The sequence below is a fragment of the Anolis sagrei genome, chromosome 5 (genome assembly GCF_037176765.1).
Source record: "Anolis sagrei isolate rAnoSag1 chromosome 5, rAnoSag1.mat, whole genome shotgun sequence".
In the NCBI taxonomy this organism is placed as follows: domain Eukaryota; kingdom Metazoa; phylum Chordata; class Lepidosauria; order Squamata; family Dactyloidae; genus Anolis; species Anolis sagrei.
In genome coordinates this window covers 53,139,665-53,161,003 of record NC_090025.1, presented here as the reverse complement: position 1 = coordinate 53,161,003, position 21,339 = coordinate 53,139,665, and the positions used below count along the sequence as shown (strand labels likewise).

At 35.8% G+C, this 21,339-nt stretch overlaps 1 protein-coding gene across 1 annotated transcript in view; it reads left to right on the top strand.

Annotated features, from left to right (window-relative positions):
* Nucleotides 1-21,339, top strand: part of PDGFC (platelet derived growth factor C) — a 119,360-nt gene that overhangs the window by 78,979 nt on the left and 19,042 nt on the right. Inside the window, exon 3 of the mRNA XM_060778792.2 lies at nt 7,160-7,340. Within this exon, the coding sequence (XP_060634775.1) occupies nt 7,160-7,340 (181 nt within the window). The remainder of the gene's footprint in view (nt 1-7,159; nt 7,341-21,339) is intronic.

The following is a 21,339-nucleotide window of genomic DNA, read 5'->3' as shown; positions in this document are numbered from 1 at the left end:
TTATATTTCTATTTAAAATTTCTGTTCCATTTCTTGCCTACACCACCTTTTCTTGCTCTTATCACCTTTTAGCATTTATCATCCTTTTAATACACTTTTGCAAAGGAAACACATGCATACGTCCCAACCAACCACTAAATTCTAGTTCACTTGTCTTGTACCAGCTTATTCCCCTGGACACAAATGTGTCACACTGCAGTTTGGTGGGTCTGCCAACACCACTAATCTGGAGAAGTTAATTGCCTCAGGTAAGTGGCTAACTGGAAGGCTTTCTAAATAGAGTACAAAATATTATGATGATGTGATAATATGTACTGGGGGAAATTCTCTCCTTGGCAGCTTGACAGAAATAACAAATAATACCCCAACCCGGCACAGATTTTTTTAAAAAAAAGTTATCTGAAATGTCAGGCAATTGCTTAAGGCTACAATCATAAGTGAATCTATTGGGAAGTAAATTGCTTCGAAATCAGTGGAACCTAATTCAGAGTAAACATGTTTGGAATCTGGAGATGAAATTCAATACTGAATATTCCAACAGTTGCATGTCTTGTAAGGCTTTCTACCAAATTAATAGATTAAAAGGCAACAAACTTATTTTTAATGTTGACTGAGAATGCTGTCATACATTACAAACCTAAATGATAAAACAAAATGGCATTTTGTGTTTGTGGTTTTTTTCATAATGTATTTACAAAAGTATGATTGGTTGATAATGAATCATTGGTTGATAATAAATCATAATGAATCCCATTCTGAAGGGCAGATTAATTGCATGAATGGCTGATTTACAATAGTTTCTGCTGAATTGGTTTATGTTTAATTTCAATTTCATTTATACAAAGATAGACGATACAAATTAGATGAACTGTGCAAATTAGATATTGAAGCAAATTATCCAGAGTTGAGTTGTGTGAAAGTAAATTTAATTAGAGTGAACCTTAATAATAGAAACCCAATATGAATTGTACAAAATGAACTCTGGTATATTTTGAAAGCTTCAGAATATTTAGTTTTCAATTAGTATATCTTTTTAAAAACATTAGTGACTTATTGGGCAGATCACATCTTCTTGTATGAACCTGCCCAGGCCCTGAGATCTTCAGGAGAAGCCCTTCTCTTGGTCCCACCTCCATGTCAAGTACGATTGGGGGAATGAGAGAGTGGGTCTTTTCAGTCGCTGCCCCTCAACTCTGGAACTCCCTGACCAGGGAAGCCAGAATTACCCCCTTCCTGCTGTCCTTTTGGTGGCAAGCTAAAATCTTTTTATTCAGACAGGCTTGTAAAGAAGAGGGCTTTAAAGATCAATTCAGGAGGTGCTGTTACTTTTAACTTGCATTGATTGAGTTAATACTTTGAAAAAGAAACAAAATACATATACATTGGGCCTTTTGTATCTGCTAGGATGTGATTTCATGACCTATCATGAATACTGAAAATCCATGCGTGCTCAAGTCCCATTATACACAATTGTATAGTATAATGATATTCCTTATATTAAATAGAAAAATCAGGTTTGCTTTTGGGATTTTTGAAAATTATTTTTGTTATAGATTGTTGAATCTATTGATACAGAATCCATGGATGTAGAGGCCAACAGTTTAATTTTAGATGTTTCTATCCCATTCTTGTATGTTTAAGTCCAATTTGTATGTTTAAGTCTTGTATGTTTAAGTCCAATAATGATTAAAAACAGCATTCAACTAATTAAAACAATAAAAACATATTGTAAAACAATAGTAAATAAATTCATTCATTCATTGTATTTTATTCATTCATGAATCTTACTCCTGACATAGGGCCTAAGGTGACTTACAACCAATCAACCAAAATATAGTTTAAAACACTGTTCAAAAGATGATTTTTAAAGCAATTAAATAAATAACAAGGCAAATATAAAACAGCAAACAGCACTGAAAGATTCTGATAAAGTCCTGCATAAATAAAAAGATGAGCGAGCAGAAAGGACACACAATGGCCATGCTTGGGGATAATATTACACTATAGTTGTTATATGAAGCAGTGTTGCATTTAAGCCTTCTACTCATTTGGAGTAGATATATATATAGAGAGGGGGGGGGGGGGAGAGAGAGAGATGCAAGACAGCAGAAACTTGAGGCACCAATACTAGTGGAGCAGTAAAACTCCAATATGAACGTTATTTGGAGATAATTTCAACAGAAGATCTCCTTTAAAATTTGGATTGAAATGCAGAGCAGATTCACTACCACTCTGACCTTGGTGTCATTAGCCCCCATTGGCAGAACTTTTAGCGTTATCTACCTATTTTCTAACTTCAGAAATCTTAACCCTGATTTATTTTCCTGCTTTGTAAATATTAGGAAGAATACTGTTTTGTTTTTTAGCCCTTTAGAAAAATATTTACTTAATGAAAGTATTGTGGCTTGGTTGCCAATCAAAAAATACTTTTTGTTTTGTTTTGCAAATTTGGTGGTATGATGTGACTGAATTGTGGATGTCACAAACATACACAAATTTTCTTGTACTATTATTGTTGGTATTATGTGTTTTACACCCATTGATTTAATTTAGAAATTCCTTGAGTGTAGTAACCACAGGGGTGGAAACAATGCTAAGTGCATTAAGTTTGCAAGCCAAAGTAAGCTTGGATTTAGCAAATGACAATATGATCCACATCAAAAGCAGGGAAAAATAACCAGAGGCAATAAAAAACACATGCCTTAGTAAAACACTTTTACTGGCTTGTAATTTGTTTGTTTGTTTTTTGGATGGGTCTTTTAAAGATGGAAAAATACTAAGGGATTATTGATAAACTAAATGCCTTGAAGAAATAGCTTTCTTTCAAATGGTGCTTCCAGACAGCATCAAAATGTGGGACAAATAAGTGGGGCAAAAAATGTGGTAGCTGACAAGTCCAAACATGGAGCTGTCAGTCTTAGTCAATGCTCCCCCAGTGTCCTGACACCTTCCTTTGTAGCAGACTTTAGAAATCTGCAAGATGGATGGAAGTCATCCAATGGAAGTTTCCTTTTTTAAAATTGACTCTCCGAGTCAATTTTCTCTCCGAGTCAAGATATCTAAACGGGCACACAAGCAGATTTCTTATTCTCTGTCCTAACTCTCCCGTAAATTCAAGCTCTGTTTAATTTCATAAACATCAGAACAAAGGAATGTTAGCAGAGGGTTCTCATTGTAATTGCTTTCTAATTGTGCTTCCATTTAGTCATTTGTGTGTCCATAGCTCCATTTGTTTACAGCCCTCATCTGCTGTTTCAAGAATTTAAAACACGCACAGGCACTGATACAGTCCACACAAGCATATAGGAACAAAGTCATGTGTTTTCCTTGACTGCAGGGATATACAGTCATGCGAATATGCACTTTTGGAGGGAAATCCATTAGATCTTGGTCTTGTTTTATTATAATTGATTCCTATGAAAAATTTCAACTCTGTAGAAGTTATAAGTGACTATTATATAACAAACAACAAATAATTTACCAGTTAATGTTAATTGACCATTCCTAGTATTTTGATTGCTATATTTTTGGCTATATCTATTCCCAATTGTATCAACATTTTATGATGTAATTTAATGGGCAGTATGTAGATGATGAAAATACTGCGGCATCCTAAGCAATTTCACTTGTTCCATGACTTTTCATAGCATCTCAGATTTCAACATGTGTGGCACAAGGAATGTTTTGATGCACATCTGATCCCATTTGGCAGGCTATCAAATACATGTAGATGCAGAGAAAAAATCCCAGTGCATTTTTTCTGAAGTAGCCAGTGAAATCAATCTTACTCGTATACTGTATTATTTTGATAACTTGCTGACATTTTCAGTATGTTATCAAAAGTTATTTTTCACTTGGTATACATGTGGATTTAGTCAGTCATTCAGTGTGTCTGAAGTTTGTCCAAACAACATGGTTGATGTTGAGTATTTTTTGTCTGTAAAAGACAATAACTGGCAAGAAGAGGAGAAAAAAATACTTAGTCTGTGTTATGATTTGGGGATTGTCACAGTTAGTGATCAGAAAAGCAGGATATAAATTAAATAAAAGAGTAAAGAAATAAGGATTCAAGTTTTCGCATGTGCATTTAGGATCTTGCAGGCCCTTCTTTGGAGATTCCACAATAAAATGTAATAAATAATCTTGAAAATAATGCAAAATAGTTATACTTCTTTTCAAAAGAGAGAATAACTTTTTCTAAAAAGTTATAAATGGATGGTAATATACCACTAATCCAGCTGCTACTCTTTCATGTTTTTAAGAGGTATGATTTTTTTTGTCATGAGTATTAACTTACCAAGCGTCTGAATCAATCATAGGGATGCTCTGTTCTGGCTTCATCCTGGAAATGTTCTAGAATGGAGCCCTGAAAGCAAGGGATACTTCCTGTATTTTCATTCAGTAAGCCAGAGAAAGCTCAGAGCGAAGCTGGGCAGCAACGTTTTCCTCTGTGGGATGGGGAAGAAGGCAATGCTGGGTTCGGAGCAACTATTTTTCCCTGTTGCCTACCAAATTTGCCCTGTTGCCCCACTGATGCCCCTGGCTTAAGGAATCTCAATATGATTAAGTCCTAAGTATGTCTATAAACAATATCTAATGGAGATGCATTTATCAGGGCAACCAAAAGTGCAAAATATATCACTCTTTCAAAAAATTAGGCTTTATCAGGCATAGATATTTTTTAAAAAACATGCTGGCTTCTACATTTTTGCTTAGCAGTAAGAGAGTCAATAAAGTGCTAATCAGAAGTATTAGTATGGGCGGTGAGCTTGGAAATGTTGCTTTTTAACTCGTTTAATTACCTATGCTGACTGGGGCTAGAAAAGTAGCTTTTTCAAGTGTGGATATGGCAAAAGAGCAGCTTATGGATTGATGAAAAAGAGAAACTACCCAGCCTCACCTCAAGGTGGGATATGTTTATAGTATAATTATAGCTTCAGTTATGTTATTTTCCATACAATTATAACAATGGAAGAAAATTGTAAATCGTGTTTCCTAGAGTTCTATTCAGAAAGTGTGATAAAAATCTAGAGATCTTTTTGTGGGCAGATTCTAGTGTGAAGCATAGAAAATGAGCTTTTGTTGAATGGAGGTGAAAGAAGGCATGGCCAGATTGGAATACACCTATTGTTGTGAACCATTTACTAGTAGCAAAATATTCTACGCCATGGTTTCATCATGTTTCACAGTTATAAGACACCTGAAATCCACTTTAAGTTGTGCACTTAGATCATTAAAACAGAATAATTCAACAATGTATTTTATCAGTAGACTGGATGACTTGTGGACTTCTACAAGTTAGTGGACTTCAGTTCTCCATTCTGGGTAGGGTAATGGGATTTGGTTCATTAACATCCGACAGTCACAAGTTGCCAACATCTACGCTAGTGGTGAGGAAATGATAATAATGGATTTATCAGGGTAAGAAAATAAAAGAATGGGAAAGCAGCTATTTATGCCTCCATTCTACATGCCTTCATTGTTTTCACTTGATGTATTGGATGCATTTAGGAAGGCACCTTTGACAGAATAGATGTAATCTCCACTTAGGCTTTAAGTCAAAACCAGAGCAGGCATTGTGTCTACAAAAAAACAGACTTGTTTGTAAAGAACATGAAAGGAAATAAATCTTCTGTATGTCCCAAAGGATGTCTGAGAAGAGAAGTAGTCATTATAAGCCACTTAGTTGTATGTGTACTGTATCATGTTGCTGTGAGAAACCTCCATTTGATTGGCCAATAAAACAAGTTTAGTAAATCCTTTAAATACTGAGTTGGACAGTGAAATATAATACTTGTAGCTGTATTACAGGGATTAAAAAGTTTCTGAAATGATCACCTGGGGACAACTGCTGTTCTGGTTGTCGGTGATAGTTCATTTCACTTCATATGTCAGGTGTTATGTCATATCACCTTTCTGTTTCCTTGAAATTGTATAGATCACGCATCTGTTTGATCTTGACATGCTCCTTTGAAAAGAAGACGTATAATGAATGAAAAAATTAGTAGTCAGATTTTTTAAAAAAAGATTGATGCTAGTAATGTTTCATTTGCCAACATGTTATGAAAAAATGTGAGAAGAAATTTAATACAAGAAAGCTGAAGAGGCATCATCCATAGGCCAGTTTGGCTTATTGTTTATAATTGGCCTGACAATGTATTTTCTTTTTACTTATTTGTGTTTTATATCCTAGACTTGCTCAAACTCATATAATATTTAGTCATTGCATACATTCCTGTAGACAATGTTTTAGTAAAGCATTAATTTCAAATCTGTATGTTCATTTTTGTTTAATTTTTACTGAAAATTGAAACTCTCAAGTTTTGATCCTAAATCAGGCCTCTGTTCTTCTATGTAAAGGTGTGATATCTATAATGTATCCTTTAATTTGCAGATTGTGCACAAACAAATCATGCTTCAAATAATTCTTAAGTGTACTTGAGATTTTGTGGAGATTTTGTAAGGGTACAGGGAACTACACTCTGAAGAGAGAGGGTAAAACTGTGTATCATGAATGTGAACTGATTCACATTCATGAAAGTTAGAATTCAGGCCATTGTGTGCTTTGTCTATAAAGATAATTCAAGACAAAACGTACTTCGCAGACCAGAGCCAGCATAGTGTTTGAGATGGTTTTAAACAATTGATTTTAAAGTAGATATATTCTGATTTTAGTGTTATGCATATTTTTTATTACCTTATGTTCCAGCATGGAATGCTTGCAGTGCATAAGTTGTGCTCCACCCTGAGTCCCCTCTGGGGTGAGAAGGGCAAATAAATAATAAATAATAATTAAAATATATTTGTTTTTTAAGCTTATGATAAATACACATTTCAATTATCTCTAACTTCATATAGCTTTCAGAAGTTACTGAACTAAAATAATTTGTTGCAAGTATAAGTACACATCTAGATGTTTGCATATATTTTAAGCACACATTTTTAACATGTGCTTTTCAGTTATTAACTCGGTTCCTTATGATTCCTCTCACACTTTGGCTAAATGTTGTTTACTCATTACCACCCCTTTTAACCTGGTTACTTCCGTATTTTACAGCATGTGTAGAAGGGCCCTTAGTTTGGAATGAACTCATTCCTTGTTGAATAATTTGTTTCTCTACTCATATTTACTAGATAACTATTTTTTCTTTTACTGTAGATATGACTTTGTAGAAGTTGAAGAGCCCAGTGATGGCAGTATTTTAGGACGGTGGTGTGGTTCTTCTGCTGTTCCAGGCAAACAGATTTCCAAAGGGAACCAGATCAGAATCAGATTTGTTTCTGATGAATATCTTCCATCTGAGCCTGGATTCTGTATCCATTATACACTTCTTACATCAGTAAGTACTATCAGTTTTAATTTCTCATCGACTTTCAAAGGTATAATGATAGCGGGATGGATATTAATGTAACAAATACTTAGAAATATTGTACATCATGTAATATTTTAATGTTAAAACTACCAAGCAATATTCTTATCATATCACTGGAGTATTGGGCTTAACATGAGGTATGCTTGCTTGTGTGTAATAAAGTCAAATAAAAAGTTTCAGAACAAGTCTTGTTCTGTAATACTGGAGGCAACAGGAATGTGTAACACAAGGTAAAGATTTCCCCTTGACATTAAATCTGGTTGTGTCATACTCTGGGGGTAGTACTCATTTCCATTTCTAAGCCGAAGAGCCAGCATTGTCCGTAGACACCTCCAAGGTCATGTGGCTGGCATGACTGCATGGTGCACCATTACCTTCCCGCAGAAGCGATACCTATTGATCTACTCACATTTGCATGTTTTCCAACTGCTAGGTTGACAGAAGCTGGGGCTAACAGCAGAATCTCACCCCACTCCCCGGATTTGAACCACTGACTTTTCAGTCAGCAGGTTCAGCAGCTCAGCGGTTTAACCCACTGTGCCACCAGGGGCTCCCTGTATAACACAAATATCACCCAATTTTAGAAAGAAAAGAAATCTTGCATCATTCAAGAAATATGGTCAGTAAAGACCACATTTAGAATGAATGTTAATTTAGAATGAATAACGGAACAGCGTTTCTAAAAATTGTAGGGAATTCTTTCATCTAAGATGGATGTCAAAGTAGCCATGCTTTCTTCTCTAGAATGCTTCCTCCCTTCTCAATCCTTAATTGTATGTACCTTTATACTTATTCAGAGGCACATTCATGATCATTAGTTGTAGACAGGTAAAATTGTTAATGTATAATTCCTATTACACTGAATTTTTTGCGTATTTCTCTGTGGAGACAAGCAGAAGTTACAAAGAAATTAAAAGAAGGACTTAAAGTGGAAAGAATTTGAGAACTGCTACTATGGAGGTAAAGCTGTTGATTATTATTTAAAAAATACTGGAACATATCTGAATCAGTAATGGCCATGAGTAATGAAACAAACCTCATGTTCTCCAAGATGAAAGACTGAGTGGATTAGTAGAGAGAAATTGTTTGAAGAAAAATGAAGTAAAAATGAAATAGAACAGTGCAAGCTTGTGTTTGTTATTGAAGGCCACACAGAGTGAAGGGAACATTTTAGGCCTCTTTTAGAAGCTCTTTTTGTTTAGTTCTGAAGTAATTTATTTAAATTTACCAAGCTATTTTAAAGAAACAACTTTTATGTTGATTAAGCATTGGAGGTAACTCAGAGTAGACACAGCTCAGACAAAAAGAAAACCAAGCAAAGCGGTTCACTACAGTGTCAATTTGAAGTCAAATATATATTTTACCAATGTGGAAACACCATATACCAACTAAAACTAATGTATTTGCGTGCAGTAATATTGCGAAGAAATAAAAAACTGAAATAACTGGTTTTATATTTATATTTCCCCGGGTTTCATTGCATTTCAGCATTTTTGTAGTTCTGGAAATGACATTTGGAATATTGGAAAGCATTACTTTATATGCTGGGCAGTATATTGATATACCTAACAATTTCATTTAGAAAGTCATTTTACATCTTGAACTATACACCAGTACGTTTGCATGTAAGATCCTTAGGTATGCAAGATGGGAAGCAACTTGCCAAAAAATTACATCAAGAAAGTCTTTCCCAAATCTCCCTGATACTGATATAATTTACATAGCAACTGTATGCTATGTAAACAAACCTGATAAAAGATTCCAGTTTGAGTCTGGGTAATATTCTTTCTCCTGACTTGTTTAGTTTAAATTATGTCAGTTACAAGCTTGGCATAGAACACCTAGTGTAGTAAAGTCTATTGTTACTTGGGGGGAGTGGGTGAATGGGACACTTGATGCCTGAGGTGCCATTAAGGAATGCATGACTGATTGCCAAAGGAGTTATTAATTATTCAGGGCACTGAGAACAAAGCCGCTCCAGTTGGAGCTAAAGTTGAGGGTGACTGTATCCCCACCCCGTCTATCTTGGCACCTGGGAGTATGTCATTTGTCATTCAGAATTATGCCAAAATATCTTTACAAGAAACCCACTTTACCGTCTTCCATAGAAGCTGAGATAGAAGGTGGAAATCCAAGAAGCTTTTGAATGACCACCCTCATTTGAAGTGCATTTTTGTCAGATGTTTTGAGCTTTGTATATATACTAGGCATTCAATCTGAGAGACAGTAATTTTGGAGCAGGTAGTTATTATTGGCTTAAGGAACGTTTTTCAACCCGAGGCAAATTGAAGCTGGGTTTTTTTCAGACTCTGCCCCTCCCCCAAAGAAAACTTTGAATTGGAGATTTGGTAAGAACAATTTCTGATCCCATAAATTACACAAGCCAACAAAATCAAACTTTTTGTAAGCATCAGAAATCAGAGTAGTGCAGTTTAAATCAATTTTTATGCTGATTTTGAATATATCTTAATTTTTCCCCATTACATCAACTTTTTAAATATTTAACGAATGGTATATTACAGACGACTGCTGTAAAGTCTGCACATTTCACATCATATTTGCATAACACAACCCAACAAGTATTTTTCATTAGATATAATTTTAGGTCATACTTACATAAATTTTTATGCTGAATTTACATCTGTGTTTATTTTTTTCTCTATCATGTGTAGTTTTTGTGATGAGGCTAATTGAATACTTAATACATTTGTGCATTGATTCTATGGATATAAATGCATAAATGCATTAATTATTTGATTAGCCTCATCGCAAAAATTTCACATGATTGAGAAAAAAATAAACAGATTTGAATTTAGCATTTAAAAAAAAACCTCTATAAGAATGACTTAAAATTATATCTGATGAAAAATACTTGTTGGCGTCTGTTATGTGATGGTGATAAATGTGGTAGTATCCACATTCTCTTTTTTCAGGCCTATACTGAGAGTAAGATAGTGGTTTGTAAATTGTTGATCAATGCGGGGGGGGGGGGGTAAATTTAAATTCTGTATTTAATAAACTGAAAATACTGGCATGCTTCTTCTACTTTCCCCTTCCAAATAAATGAAACTTATATCAAAGCATACAGAGTTACTATTAAAAAGTAATTAATTACAGTTCTAAGTCCCAGAAATGAGTACTAATTGTCATAGCTATATTTTTAAAACATATTTGACCCATCTGTTTTCGAAAAGTAAGTAGATACATTTCAGGTTTGGGTTGTTTTTTTTGTCAATGCTACGTATAATGCACTAACTTCAGCAACAAAACAAACCCTTCCTGTTCACATTCTCATTGCCTCAACACCTACAACATGCCTGTATTTCTCTTTTAGCATTTAATCATCAAGTTCCAAATATTTAAATCTCAGTAATTTGACAAGTAGATTAATTACAGATAACCAATTATTTCTCATAAGATGCTTCTAGGTTGAGTCATACTATGCAGTCGTGGCATGCGTATTTTCATATATAGCATGTGTAACATTTGACCAGGTTTCCTAATTTAATGTTGTGTAGAGCCACACATTCATAGTCCAATTCATTATTAAAGATCTTCAGCAAGTTTTAAATAACTCAGTATTTATATGCCCCCTCAAACATGGAGACAATGGCCAAGATCCTAGATTCCCACCTCACAGCAGGAATTAAGCATCAGGAGAGGTTTCCAGATGGGAGCAAGAGAAAGGTGAGAACAATTCAGTCCACGGAAGAGCTGTTGGTCTCAATGGCACATTTATTCATGATAATTAATTTAAAATGATGAGAGTTCCCGTCAGCTCATAGCAGCCAGATATGCATGGTCTGAATCTCCTCCCTGCATATTCTGATCACCATTCTGCAAATAACACTCTTGTATGTTTATGATTTTGGGGTGGAAGGGGAAGTTTCCTCGTACCCCTGCTGGCCACATGACATTTGTAGGCCATGCCCCTTAAGGTCATTTGATTTCCAAAGCTATTTTTGATCCTTCAGCCACATATAAAATGCCTCAAAAAGAACAAAATGCCATTATCTCGAATTTAAAGGCAGTAACTCCTCAGGCTGGGTTCAACAGATGCTTATCAAAGCTAACTGAGGCCTCATCAACACTGTCATGAAATCCAGTTTCTGAATGCAGATTAATTGCATTGAACTGGAATATATGATGGTGTAGTCTCATACAATCCAGTTCAAATCAGTTAATCTGCATTCTGAAACTGGAATATATGGCAGTGTAGATCCAGCCATAGCGCAGCTGCCAGCACACTTCCTTCCTCTTTGTCTCTTGAGAAAGTGGAGGAGAAACAGAACCCTCTAAACTGGCACTTCCCTTTAAAAAAAATGGTAGCCTAACATGATGCTCAGGGAGGATCCTTCTACACATGTCCTAAAATGTGGAAGAAACTGGAATAAAAGGGGTGGTGGCTAAATGATGTTTCATGAAAATGTGCACTAATTCGGATTAACAGCTGAAAAACACATGTTAAAAGGGTGCAATTAAAACCTGATATTGGCCCAAAATATGTGTATTCACATGACTATTTATCTCTGCAGTGAAGGAAAACACGTGATGGTGTGGACTGCTCCAGCACATGTGCACATTAAAAAACCCGAAACAGCAGATCTGGGCTGTAAATAAATTGAGCCACAAACACACTGGTGGCTAAATGGAAGCACAAATGGAAAGCAGTTACAAGAACCCTCTGCAACCATTCCTTTCTTCTGATCTTTATGAAATTAAACAGCTTGAATTTGAAGTAGGATGAGGAGAAATAATTTTTAAAATCTGCTTGTGTGTACATTATATGTCCGCATGAGTACATATGAGGTACAGCGCATCTTGTAGAGTCAGTTTTTTTAATAGTAAACTTTTGCCAGATGTCCCCTGTCCATCTTGCTAATTTCTAAAATCTGCTGCAAACAGGTGTCAGGATGGTGGGGGACCATTAACTGAAACTGACAGATCTATATTTGGACTTTGCCCCACTTATTTGTCCCACATTTTGATGCTTTCTAGAAGCACCCAGAGAGGAAATATGTGTTTTTTATACTTAACTCTCTTAAAATGAAAATTAATGTTATAACCATGAAGTCTAGTATGAAGCATTAACTGCCTGTGTTGGAATCTATCTGAAAGGAAAGTTTTTTTCATTTTTTCTATTTCTCAAAAAGAATCCAAACTTTGAATTTTCCGAAGGCTCATAATGCACTGCTATAGAATAAAAGGCAGCATCACATATTTGTGTTTTTAGCAAACAATTCTAGCTACTGATGAAAAACCATGTTAAAAAATCTGGTGGTTCACATGGCTAATCTATAACCAGCTTCAAACACATAACAGTAATCCTAGCTGTGCTTTCCAAAACAAGCTTTGGTCTAAATCCTGTTGTTAGCCTTTACCAGAATCATTGAATCAATGGGATTTACCTATATTTTGACTTACAATTACCAGTTGGTTGAATGGAATACTGTATTTGGGATTAATCAACATGCCAGATTTTGTTTTAAGCAGTTCTATTCATTGCATTTGAGGACTCTAGACCAGTGGTTCCCAATCTTTGGTCCTCCAGGTGTTTTGGACTTTAGCATCCACAATTCCTAACAGCTGGTAAACTGGCTAAGATTTCTGGAAGGTGAAGTCCAAAACAACCAGGGGACCAAAGGTTGGGAACCATTTCTCTAGACAATTCATTTTATGTGTTGGAAGGTGTTTTGTGCCAAAGCACTTCCATAACTAATTCTGCAGTTGGATATGACTTGTCTATTAATTTGTTGGTCATTAGTTGGCTCATTAGGCAATTAAGATTTACTTTTGAGCAAGGCAGTCATCTGTAAAGAACAAAATTTTTGATAAAGTAACAAATTGTATTATCTTGGAGGTCCTTTCATAGGAGATCAAATATATAATGGAAATGAAAGAATAAATAATGATCAGTAGATTAAAGATCACAGAGTGCAGCTTTATCTGATTATCAGTCAAAATGAGCAAAAGCTCTTGATTTGCTAAACACATCTTTGGAAATGAAAAATGCTTGGCATATTATATCACCATAGAGTAGCTCCAGGGCAAAAGTCTGGCCACAGACTGATTAATATATAGATATTGAACTGGCAAGGGAAGTTCTCTTGTTTCTAAGGAGATTTTATAAGAGGGAAAATCCAGAGTTCCCACATGTGAGTTCTGCTGATATTGTACAAAAATGCTGTTGTGAACTGAATATCACTTGCTCACTGCGGTTTGAGTATACTGATTTATGAATGCTGTTAAATAGAACTGTTAAAAGCAGCTTTACCAGATAATATGGTTAAATCAAATGGGACCAATAGTATTCCAAGGCTAAATGCATTTGCTTCTGTTTCTATCATCTTTTCATTGTGTTAAAAATCTTCTTAGTTCCATTTTGTATCCCATCACAGTTAGAACTTTAGGGAAGAAAATAACGATTTAATGGAATACTTTGGTTTTCATTAAGGAATGTACTAGTTTTCTAGATTATTGCAACTAGGTCAAGGCTTTATTAATTATGAATCTCCTTATTAATAGCATTTCCACAAAAAATCCTGCATATGTTAATGGGGCTTGGAAGTTACATAAAATCTTCAAAAATATTCTTAAAGAGCTTTTACTAGTCTTTGTGTTTAGTTGCCTTTAAGTCATTTGTCAACTTACAGTGACCCCATGCCTTTAAAATACTTAAAAGTAATTATAAATCTGTTGCTGATTCCACTAGTGGAATGACTTTGTATGCCATTTTCCTGCTTCTTGGCAGAGGGTTGGACTGCATGGCCCATGAGGTCTCTTCCAACTCAATGATTCTATGATTCTATGACTTTGTTCACACTCATTGCATTGCATTTGCTATACGCTTCTTACCAAACCCTCATAAGTTACCAAACCCTCATAAGTCACTGCAGGTTACATGGCATATAATCCATATAATATAATTCATTGCTTTCTGATTGGGCCACAAGGTATATTAATACTATAAATGGTGGGCCAGTTACCTTATATGCCTATATATGTGTGTGTGTGTGTGTGTGTGTGTGTGTGTGTGTGTATGTGTATGTGTATGTGTGTGTGTGTGGCGGCAAAAAAAGCCAATGGGATTTTGGCCTGCATCAATAGGAACATAGTATCTAGATCTAGGGAACATAGTATCTAGATCTAGATCTAGGGAAGTCATGCTATCCCTCTATTCTGCTTTGGTTAGACTACACCTGGAATATTGTGTCCAATTCTGGGCACCACAATTCAAGAGAGATATTGACAAGCTGGAATGTGTCCAGAGGAGGGCGACTAAAATGATCAAGGGTCTGGAAAACAAGTCCTATGAGGAGTGGCTTAAGGAGCTGGGCATGTTTAGCCTGAAGAAGAGAAGGCTGAGAGAAGATATGATAGCCATGTATAAATATGTGAGAGGAAGTCACAGGGAGGAGGGAGCAAGCTTGTTTTCTGCTTCCTTGGAGACTAGGACACGGAACAATGGCTTCAAACTACAAGAGAGGAGATTCCATCTGAACACGAGGAAGAACTTCCTGACTGTGAAAGCCGTTCAGCAGTGGAACTCTCTGCCCTGGAGTGTGGTGGAGGCTCCTTCTTTGGAAGCTTTTAAACAGAGACTGGATGGCCATCTGTCAGGGGTTATTTGAATGCAATATTCCTGCTTCTTGGCAGGGGGTTGGACTGGATGGCCCATGAGGTCTCTTCCAACTCTTTGATTCTATGATTCTATGGCAGGAGGAAAAAATAAACTAAAAGAACATGTGTCAACTTATCCATGGGTTAGTGTGTGGGTTCTGTACCTTAACTTATAAAAAATGGAGCCATCCACTTGTCTGAGTAGAGAGGTGAAAGGCAAGAGCATTTACCTCTTCTCCCTTCTCTGCCATGGTGCCATTTCCGGTCTTCATGAATGCATGGATGGATCGGGAAGTGGTGGCAGCAGAGAGGTGCAACTGGCTCCTGGATATGACATTGGTATTTTGCCATCTGTGTTGAATGATCCAAAAGCTGCTCTTGATTTATACATATATTGAGAGAGTTCCAAATCAAGGACACAAGAACTGATACTCACAGACTGAAGTTTGTTAAGGCCAGCACAAGACCAGATGAAGTTATGGTGAATAATACGGAGACTAGGGGATTTTTGTCATCCAGTCTCATTCTGTGCATGACCTTAAAAATAATGTCTATTTCAGAGTTTAAAACAAGCCAAACCAATGCTGCTGATATCAGAAACAAAACCCATAATCTATAACCCAATCTAGTTAAAAGTGCTATTCCCATATGTTGCAGCAAAGATTTTTTTAAAGCATATTTTCAAGGAGCACATAACAAAAAGTAATCTTGGAAGAGTTAGTGCTCAATGTGCCTCCTCAAAGACTGTAGTGTAAAAATTATTTTTACAGCACCTATCTGGGGCATTGATGTAAAGTCTGGAAATATTCCCACACTGAAACAGTTACATACCTTTTGACATACAAATTTGTACCGATGAACTATTAATTTTATTCATTTACGGTAATTAGTTTTTTTTCAGTTCGTACAACAGTTTGAGTACTATCCATGAAAATAGAAATATCTTTAATAAAAATACACACATTTTTAACAATAACTTCAGTACAACTCCCATGGAAATAATATATGAAAATAAAAAAGGTATTTTACAGAAAACATGTTCAGGTAATTAGACTCTACAGTCAAAAAGGCATTGATGAGGAGAGTAGTATATCTTGAAGTATTTACGGAAGAGAAAGTTTTATGAGGCAACTCATTCTTTTGTAAAGTGGTGCACATTACTGAACATGAAAGGACATGAACGGAGGGAAATGACACCCGCATAAAGCCTTAAACTCTCTTTGAGTACATGCCTCCAAGGTTATTAGGAATGAATGTGTGGGCATACTAAAGGTATAAATATTTCGGTTCTTAGAGACAATATTTTTACTCGAAAGTTTAAACTTAAGGAGAGCTAGAACTTTAGAACAAATGTGATTTGTTAATTTTAGCACTCCTTGGATTATTTTCTCTGTCTTTTTAGTCGTAATAATTGTGTGTGTGTGTGTGTGTGTGTTTAAGAGTTGCTAATATGTCATTGTGCCAGACCCAACATCTTTTTTACTAAAAGTAAGACCTGGGAAATAATAAGATTTTTTCCTCATAGAGATAAGAAGGTATCCTGCCTGAAAATTCAGAGAACTTTTGAAAATGTGAGATATTCGATAGATCAATGGCCTGAAATTTGCTGGTGACAGCTGGAGGCAGTTTGCAACTGAAACCAAGAATTGCATTGTGAAAGTTTATAATCCCACATAAAATGTTAAATTCATCAGGACATCATACAATAAATTTCTTGAAACCTACTAGATTGTTGGTTTCATTCATTAATTTCTATCCTGTAATATGGGAGTAGATGTAATAGTGAATAAATTAAAATGGTGGTTAAAAAAAACCCTGTTATTCTAATCTAGAAATTGAAACAATATTTGAAATTTTTCATAAAATAATTTTAAAAACCAGGTTTTTTGAGTGTTTGGAAACCCTTGTGAAAAGAGGAGTGAGATTATTTGGTGTTCAAATTGTATGGTGATTGAAAAATTCACACAGTTTTTTGGAGGGAAGGGTGCATAGAAAATTACATTTTCTTTTCAGATAACATGTTTTCTGCTCAGAAAACAATTTTCTGCACCTGAATTGCACATTATACACAGAAAATAATATTTTTATAATATAACTTGTTTCTGCACATAATTTTTTCTTCTTTTTTTTTTTTGCATACCTTTTTCATGAATATATATCCTAAATGACAAATAGTCATCCAAAATTGCATAGGTTATTTATTTATTCATGACATTTCTACCCCGCCTTTCTCTAGCCCGGAGGCGACTCAAGGCAATTTTACAACCAGGCAGCCATTCGATGTCTTCAGCAATAAGCAACTAAAAACAGCATTTAAAATAGTTTTAAAATACATACACTAGACCTTTAAAAACATATAAAAACCAACATCTTCATAATTAGCCTCATTATCCAAAGTCATCATCTGGGCCATTTCAAAATTCAGTTGCATATAATTCCATGTTTATCTATTGCACTGGATTTATGAAGGCTTGCACAAAAAGCCACATTTTCACTTTTTTACTGAAGCTCAGGAGAGAGGGGACTGATCTAATATCCCTAGGGAGGGAATTCCATAGCCAAGGGGCCACCACTGAGAAGGCCCTGTCTCTCATTCCCACCAGTCACGCCTGCAAAGAAGGTGGGACTGAGAGCAGGGCCTCCTCCCAATATGATCTTAGATTCCTAGATGGTTCTTAGGGAGAGGTACGTTTGGACAGGTAAGCTAGGCCAGAACCATTTAGGGCTTTATAGGCTAAATCCAGCACTTTGAATTGTTCTCAGTAGCAGACTGGTAGCCAGTGGAGCTGACACAATAGAGGAGTTGTGTGCTCCCTGTATGCTGCTCTGGTGAGCAATCTGGCTGCCGCCTGAAACTTCAACTAGTCCAACGGGCGGCAGCCAGATTACTCACTAGAGCGACATACAGGGAGGATACCACCCCCCATGTTGTTTCAACTTCCCTGGCTGCCGGTCCACTTCGAAGCACAATTCAAAGTGCTGGTCTTGGCCTATAAAGCCTTATACGGTTCCGGCCCAGCTTACTTGTCTGAACGTATCTCTCTCTATGTCCCACCTCAGAATCTAAGATTGTCTGGAAAAGCTCTCAATCCCATCTTCTTTGCAAATGTGTTTGGCGGGGATGAGAGACAGGCCTTCTCAGTGGTGGCCCCCCACCTGTGGAATATGCACAGCAAAATTAGGTCAGCTCAATCCTTCCTCTTCTTCAGGAAGAAGCTCAAAACATGGTTTTGGGACTAGCCATTTGGACAGCAGGTTTGACAATAATTACAATATTTTTTAGATTTGACTATGCACAGGCTTTGGATTGGGGTTGTTAGTCGTCGAGTCAAACACGGATATGGCTGTATGGTTAATAAAAATGTTTTAAAATGAATTTTAACATAATGTTTTTACTTAGTGTGTAAAGTTGCATTATAATGTGTCTTGTATGTTGCTGGGATCAAATTGTTGCCATTGTAAGCTGCCCTGAGTTGAGAAGGACGGGGTATAAATGTTTGAAATAAATAAATGATAAATGTGATGCCACTTACACGTTCAAAAGAGCAAGTCATGTAAAGATGTAAATCTGGTAAACAATAATTTTAGTGTTTTTTCCCTGCTGGATGCAAACCACAAAGAGACAGATGCAAACTACAGTTGCTATGGCCATCTTTCCTGGCTTACTCAGGATGTTCTTTTGAGTCATTATCCAGTCATGGAGGGAAAAGATGTTGTTAAATGCCTTTAGGCACAGATCTGCAGAAGCATAATATTTTTGCCAACTTACCCTCAAAATGAGGAAAAATGAGGTGTGAATTCAAGTATCTGTATAATCTGTGGCTTCAGTCCATTGAAAGAAATCCCCAATTGACCCAGTTAAAGAGGCAATATAAAGTATTAAGTCACATTCAAGATTTTCAGGAATTTTAAATGTTTACAACACAAAGAAGGGTCAAGAGAATGGGTGCAATGATGTGCTGTTAGTGGAAAGGGATGTATCAGAGAACACAAAAGTAAGAGATATTTCAGAGTTAGCCAAGTGTTGGACTGTGGGTGTGAGAGAATGTTGTATATGTATAAGAGCCATATGTGAAAGACATATGTGAATAATGCATAAAAATAAATATAGCACACATATACAAGAAGGGATGTGTGAGAGATATTAATTTACACATTTATACACATATAGATCCATGATAATTTTATGCTTTTAAAAAGTGAATCAATGTTCTTTAAATTCAAGGTGACATAAAGACTCAAGTTAGGAAAAAGTTACAGAGCAGCAGGCAGAATTGCACAGAAGAAGACAAGAAAATATATAGTAAATCATTGGGACTGAAATAAGAATTATTGCCAAACCACTGGAAACTTTGTTTTTATAGCCCATTACCAAAGGGAAAAACTATTCTATAAACGATGATAGTTTCTTCATGAAAAATATATCATGAATCTGACCCTTCTTGCTTAAGACTCCACAAATCATTTCCCCCCTCCTATTTAGGAAGGCAAACACAGTGACATACAAATTAATCTTGTAAGCAAAACTCTTTCATATGTTTCCTTTCAGCCTTTTGCAACAGTCTTGAGATAACATGTTAATGTATTATTCTATTGTACTGTAAGGATCAAAAAGAACCTAGATGATCTGGCCTTCATTTCTTGTTCCTCTGTGTTCTGCTCTTATAGAAAGAATAGCTAGACTGAATTTTCTTGGGTCTCGTGGAACTTTCTGAACATTAGTGTTAAGGAGCACATTCTTTCATAGAACGCTAATTTCGAACTGAATTTGTATTGGTCCATCTAAATAATTGGATTTGTGTTTGTGCACATACCTATACCTTTTGGTATTTCTTATACTGACCATATAGGTTTGCTCTTAGATTAGCAGAAGAAAATAATTAATTGCCGTTTTAATAACATACAAATTAATACGCCTAACTTACAAGAGATCTGTGCTACTTTAATAGAGTTATATTTGCTCTTTGGGTTGAGTTTGCAGAAGACTGCAAATTACTCAGGCAGTAAAATCAATATTACAGCACACAAACCGCATTAAAAGGCCCCTTGGCATAATTAGTTAAATAGCTAAAAGTATGGTTAAGATAAAAAGGTAGTTAGAGAGCATAAAAGGAGGTAACCTAGCCTTTTGTCACTCTCACTTTAATTTTTTTAAATTATGTGAATCCAGACTAGGCCAACTTTGGGCCCCCAGATGTTGTTAGGCTGCTGTTTAGATCACTCCATTTTAGCGATGCTGATAAGAGAGGGTAGGTATTGTAAGGAACAGCTGAGGACTCAAGTTTGGAAAAGACTGCTTTAAATGTATCTAATAAGGACTGAAAACTTGATTTACTTCATTGTGTAAGCACAAATATCAGAAGTTTTTTTCCCCACTGTATGCAATTAAGATAATTAATTTATTAGTGCTATCGACGTGGAGGATAAGAATTTGATGAGTTTATTTAGGCCCACACTAGTTATCAACTCCTAGAGGTAGGCTAAAATACAAGAAAAGTTGGTTTGGTTTGGTGTAGCAGGTCCTAAACATATTCTTAATTTAATCCAGTATGGGGGTTCTAATCCCCATTGGTTCTAAACCTGACAATAACTCATAGGGTTGCTGGGAGAACAACACAGAAAAGCCATTAAGGGCACTCATCAGTCATTGTAGGAAGGTGAGATACTGGCCAACACTACCAGCTCTCGTTTTTGTGACACAGAACATATGCCATCTGCTTGCCCATAGACAATCATGATAACTGTACAAGAAATTAGAGCAATCTATTCAATGCAATTTTTTGGATAAGTGCCCTAAATAATTCCAGAAATAAAGATTTTTTTTTTTTGGTTTGGCTATGTAATAGTTGGTGAATTATTGATTCCAAACTAGGTAAGTCAAATATTTAAAATAGTTCTCTTGTGTAGTAGACTTTGCAGTTAGACATTTATCAGCTCTATACACACATATAGTCATATGATGGCTCTTTTAAATACATGTGTCAAGTATACCTACTTTTCAATTCTTAGCCTAAGGTGAATTTTTTTTAGAATTGAATGTTTTATCATATTCCTGTGGCATATGATAGACTTAGCACACTCTCTTACTGACTGCAAAAATAATAATTTCACAAGTAGGCCACCTTGTGAAATCTGAGAAAGGCAAATTCAGAATCCAAGTATACTGCCTCTTACTTTGGTTTAACTGTGATAAAGTTTCCCGTATTTGATTCATGTCAGTAATTTTTAAGACAGGACTTGAAAGGAAGGCATCCTTTAATTGTGGCTGACCACATCCCCAGTCATATAAGCATACATCGACTTTGTTACTGGGCACAGTTCATTTATATCCTTCTATGATAATAAG